Source organism: Uloborus diversus, chromosome 8, assembly GCF_026930045.1.
Source record: "Uloborus diversus isolate 005 chromosome 8, Udiv.v.3.1, whole genome shotgun sequence".
Taxonomy (NCBI): domain Eukaryota; kingdom Metazoa; phylum Arthropoda; class Arachnida; order Araneae; family Uloboridae; genus Uloborus; species Uloborus diversus.
In genome coordinates this window covers 88,441,946-88,447,945 of record NC_072738.1, presented here as the reverse complement: position 1 = coordinate 88,447,945, position 6,000 = coordinate 88,441,946, and the positions used below count along the sequence as shown (strand labels likewise).

General features: G+C 34.7%; 1 protein-coding gene across 1 annotated transcript in view; it reads left to right on the top strand.

The window, feature by feature from the left end:
- Positions 1-410: 410 nt before the first annotated feature.
- Positions 411-6,000, top strand: part of LOC129228472 (protein spire homolog 1-like) — a 54,333-nt gene continuing 48,743 nt past the window's right edge. The window contains exon 1 of the mRNA XM_054863153.1: positions 411-497. Within this exon, the coding sequence (XP_054719128.1) occupies positions 411-497 (87 nt within the window). The remainder of the gene's footprint in view (positions 498-6,000) is intronic.

The window sequence follows — 6,000 nt, the reverse complement described above, 5'->3', positions numbered from 1 at the left end:
GTAGATCGGAAGTCAACTTATGAGAGCCAGATTATACCAACGATGAGTTAGAGGTAAAGATTTTCGTGGCAGTTTGCGAAATAAGAATTTCGCTTCAAATTAAGCATTGTTTTTGGACTCTTGGTATCTATGCTGCAGGACAGGACCGTCATTTAGGGGATCTGATCCGGAAAAGGGTAATGCCCCCTTCTCGCCGACCTTGAGAAATCAGCATATTTACATATCAATAGATGCGTTTTTTGTTGTTTTCGATACAATTTGAATTACTTGCACTCCCCACCCCTTTCGGATGTTTGATCAAATCTGTATCTGGTTAGTGACTTTGAGGTGGCGAATAAGCAGGCAACGGACGATCTTATATCTTGAAGTTCTTATATCTGAATCCACGAAGCCTAGAGTCGATTGTGGTCATGGCCAGTTCCAATAGGGACTCAGGAGCCTGCAAGCTCCCTCGTTACGGGGGCGAAGTTGCAGTGGAACCCAAGTCGGCAACTGCTGTGGGTGATCTATTGCATACATTTTGCCCTCCCCTAGAAAAATTCGAAATGATGGGCTTGCTTCATGATTTATGAAACAGAAGTATTTTGTAGCACAAGTTCTCTCTTTTTCTTTGAAGTTTACCTCGACCAAATTTCAACAGTTTATCCCACGCGTTATCAACTGAATATGGATGAAGTGGCAAAGCAATAAATCTTACCCAGTACGGAAATCATAATATATTTGCATGCTTTGACAGGTGGGCAAAAAAAATCAAATAACTTTCTCAACGTGTGTGTCAATCTTGTGCAACCCCTGACGCATCCCACGTTGAAACGGAATGTCATCGCACTGTTATAGCGTTATAGACCGTCTCTCGGAAAGCACCGGTTATTCGCTTCAGTGCCACACACCACTTTCCCCGTTTCTTCCGCTGACCTTGAAGTGAAGCTCGTTCTGTGTTCTTTTTCAATTGGCAACCACTGATGTTGAACCGAATGCAGTCGCTAAGGGAACAGTTAAATCGATGATGATGTTTGATCTTATTCTTAAAAAAAAGAAATGTCTAGATTGTTTAGGTTGGAAAAACAACGCGACTTAATTTGCGGTTTCTTGCTTCGTGAAATGTAATTTTTAAAAACTGACTACCAATTGGTTCGATTAAATGTATAAAAAGCTACTAATGAGAAAATAACTGCGATTATGGCAATCAGCTAGCTTGAGTGCTTACCGAACTTTCTCTAGCCGTCCTCTAGTTTGCTTGCTTTTTAACTTAACAAATAACAACAGTCAGCAAACGGTTTTGTTGCCTAACATTTTCAAGTAATCACTTTCAAATAAAAGTAGAAATATAATGTTTTGCTCAATCTCAGTTATAAAATAGTTGAAGGAAAGAAACAATTTAGTAAGTCGAGGCCCGTAGCTCGGGTGGAAACTTTTGAGAGTAGTTGACAAATTCAAATAAGTTCTGGCGTGAAAGCATGAATCTAAAAGATCCGATGAAGTAATCTAATGTTTTTTTTTTTTTTAAGACCATTTCTATATATGCTTCATTCTCCCTAAAAAGTATGGAACAAAATAAGTGTAAGTGATTTTTTGGTTACAACACTCAATAATTGCAGTTAATCTTAAAATCTTCATATTAAGTTTATTCTAAAGCAGACTATAAAATTTAAATTAAAAATTTAGCAAAGAAGAAATATAGGTATAGTAAAAGCTATTCGTACAAATTTGTATTTTGCCGCATTTTGTGTAAAATTTTCTCCTTACGTATATGTGCCTTACTTTCGTTGAAATTTTATTAGTGAAATATAATTTAAAATATGTTCTAGAAAATTTTCAGAATTAAAGTATTTATATTTTTTACAAACTTTGAAATTAACTTTGGGTGTCACCTACCAGATGGGTGTCACCCGGGCCCAACCACCACTTCTCAAGAGCTTACTTAGAAAAAAAGCTTTTTTTCTTTCAAGTTGCAATTTTCAAAAATTGAAAGCAGACGATTTTATCAATATGTATTTCTTAAACATCAAAAGGGGGCAAATTACAAGTAATCCTTTTAAATTATTGAAAAAAATGGTATTTTTAAGTCATCTCACTTTTAAACTCGTAACTACTGGAAAATTTGATTTTTAAATTGAATTTCTAACGTTGTATGCATCTTGGGTTTACAATAAAATACAAAATGCGAAATTTTCATTGAAAGGAATTAATATTTCAATCTCTGTTTGTGGTTTTCCCCCCTTCCTGAAGGGGGAGAGGGAATTGAAAAAATACAATAAAATAAAAATAAAAACAACTGGGGTCGGAGTCGGGCGTTTCAAAATCCAGGAGTCGGAGTTGGCCATTTTCCTTCCGACTCCGCAGCCCTGTTTATTAATGTCTTTTTTAAAAACTTATTTAACGATGTAAGCTTTGCAATAGTTTTTGCATGTATTAATGGCGCATTTAGAGACGAAATACAATATCCATTTGAATCGGGGCACATTGCTGTTTTGTCTAGTATCATATTAAATAAGCAATGAGGTCTGGTTAGAGAAAAAAGTAAGCAATAGCATGGTCGCTAGTAATAGTGGGAAAAAAAGTTTAAAACAAAATGGAGAAATTGTATTTTAAAATAAATAATGTATTCAAATATAAGAAAAGTTCAATAAAATTGTTTAAAAAATTACACTAATAATCGGAATGTAATTGAAAAGGACAATAAAAATCCCAACTGCCGAAATTCGTATGGTTAATTCTCATTGGCTAAAAATAATCGAAGGTGTAAGTCACTGTGAGCTGCTGAAGTATGATTTTACGGCAGAATCATAGTATTTGATGGGTTTTGTATTGCGAAGTTGGGATACGAAATTCTCAAGTGAAATTTCTGGATTCAAATGGAGATGAATTTTTGGTTAAAAATTATGCAGCACAGATTTTAGGAAATACAAAGAAGGGTTTCTGATGTCACATGTTTTTTACACTTCAACCTGCAGAGCAATATCATCTCTGAACTGTCCTGCTTTCTTTTTCGGAAGGAACAGGTCGAAAATTCTTCTTCGATGATCCGTTGTTTTTCCTACATGAGGAGTTTTTACACTCGCAACCTGTCATTGGGATATCTTTTTGGTCTTCTGATAAACGGGCTCGGAGAGTCTCTGACTCGTTTGTAAGTTTTACCTTCAACAGAAAAGTGAAAAACTACGCAAATTATCATTGCTGTGCCACCGCAGACCCCTTTCACATCGTTGACAGGGTACCCTGAACTTCAATTTTTAGGACAGAAATTCTCAACTTGTAGAATGGAACACCAAATTTCGCCGAATGATGATAATTTTGCCGAATCGTCATACAAAATTTTCCGAATGAAGAAATTTTTGGGAGGTCACAGCGACCTCCCATGGGGGCGCTCATGATCATAGTCTGTATTGGTGCCTCTGTGGGACAAATGTTAAGTGAATGGGAGAACGTCTTTGACCTCCTATAAGCGGAAAAACGGTCGCTTGGTGCATACAAAAAATTGGACTCGCGCTCTTTTAACACTGGTAAATTACTGCAAAATTTTTTTGCCTAAACCTATGGTAGTTAGAACAAGGAGTCGCCTAACCTCAAATGGGTTTATTGCCTTGATAAGGAATTTTCTACCATAAGAGTGAAAAATTGGCAAACCATGGCCAAAAAAAGACAGGCCCGGAAGATTCTTGAGGAGGACAGGGCTCACCCAGTGCTGTCGTACCACTGAGGAAGGAAGGAAAGAAGGAAATTATTGCAAAGGACTTTTTTTTTTAAGGATTACTTACACATGGCTCGATCCAAAATAGGCTTCTATATACAATGCACTTGGTAAAATACCGGTATTTTCGGTATTAGAGGAAGAAAATAAATAGTTTCAATTTAAGAACATTAAATTTAACTTATTAAATATCTACTTATATTTTGAATGTACATTTCTTTTTCCATGATACAGAGCCAAAATCAATCTATTGATGTAAAAATTTGGCTTCTAAAGCACTCACTAATAGAATATCATTAAACAAAATAGCGGAAAGATTTCAAAGTGATATTGTCATTACTAGATGGTGAGATAAATCGCATTTTTGTGCGCTTTTGTTCTCTATGTTTTCATTTTTTCCATTTTCCACATCGCTCACTTTCTCTTTTGTGAAAGTTAATTTCGAGTGTAATTTGAAATGAATTTGTCTTATGAACAATTTTTTCCAACCATCAATTGCAGAAATAATTTATGATTTCTTTTTTAATTATTTTTCTCAACTGTACTAAATTTTAACAAAACTTTTTCATGTTCTCATAACAAATGGTAATTTGTTGTTTTTGTACCTTGAAAATACCTTGAGAAAAGTCCCTTGAAAATTAGCATAAAGGTAAAGCATAATCAATTGAAACATATTTTCAGATATTTACATAATTATAATTGCAATAATTTTGAAAAGAAGGCGAAAACGACTAAGAGAAACTAACAAGATCAGACTTAGTGAAGTTTTTCGTAAATTTCAAACCAAAGGGCAAATAAAAAGCATACACAAACCTCTAATGCTCAAAAGGAACTGATGATAATGTTTGAAAAGTATCGTGTCTTGGAAAGATATTACAACAAGCTATTAATTTAAAAAATAATAATAATGATGCAAACAATACAAAAGAAACACACACACACACACAGAAAAGGATTTATATAAAAATAACATGTAAGAGACCGATTGATTTGAAGATGAAGGACTTCTAGACAATTAGAGGAGGTGTATCGTGCATTGTTAACAGTACAACCGACCTGCGTGATTTCAGAAAGAGTATTTTTAACTGTAGAAAAGTTGAGCTAAAATAAGTTCCAGGCTTAGAGACAGTTTAATAGATGCATTATGTTTTTTTCAAACTATTGATTTTTTATCTTGACATTTGTTCCTTCCTTTTATGTTCTGTCACAATACAATTTTTGTACAAAATTGTGAAATGTGGCGACGAAACAATATGTTTTCAAGCAATTTTTGAGAAATTTCAAATACCGGTATTAATACCGGTATTCCGGTATCAAGTTTTAAAAATACCGAATACCGGTATTGAATTTTCGGTCCGGTATTGCAATCCCTAAATGCACTAATGAACGGAAAATCGCAATTTTTGGACTTACTTTTGTCTGTATCGGATGTACAGCATTAAAAGCTTTTAAAAATTCTTTCAACAAGATCTCAATCAAATCATTTGACTTAAAATTCGCCTCCAAAATTCCCCAAGTGTTCGAAGTGACGTTACGTCAGCCACTTAAACCGTGTTCAACAAAATGACTTGTTAATGGTATCAAGGTAAGATTTGTTACGGTATCCATGCAATCGAATGGTCTTTAAACTGTCGTGGCTGTATACGGTCGTGAAGTAACTGATCAACGATCGTGACTAAACCATTCATAGTACTCTTGTGCGCAAACATTAATTCTCTAAAGTTACATGAACGTGACTTTTGTTACTGCAAACCATGTAATCTAACAATTTGTAAAGTTAACATTAAATAGAGATCAATTTAATATTATTCTACTGATGTTATCCCGTGTTCCCTAAAAGTAACTTCAAGTAATTGTGTTGATACATATGAGGCAGTGAGAAACAAAGGGATGCAAGTAGCAAAATTAAAAATTTGGAGATAACCAGTACAAATGGTAGGTAAACCCCTCCTCTATCTTGGGGCAAGAGATGGTACTAGTAGCCCTGGTAGTTGCTGCTATAAAGCATGGTTTAGAAAAAAATTTAAATGAAAGCCTTCTTAGGATCTGATCTTTAAACGTGTTTTACTCAGAACTTCAAAATGTCCACTTGCATCCCTTTGCTTCTCACTGTCTCATATGATTTTTACGTGCGTGTATGTATGCTTATGTGCCCCTTTTTCAACAGTACATTAAAGCATTTTCCAAAAGTTTATTCATAGGAGCTGACATGAATGTACTATCACTAACAGTAATGATCACTAGCAGTGATATAAGGCTTCAAGACAGATTTTTGTAACCCAAAATGGAGCACTATTTTTGAAGAGTGC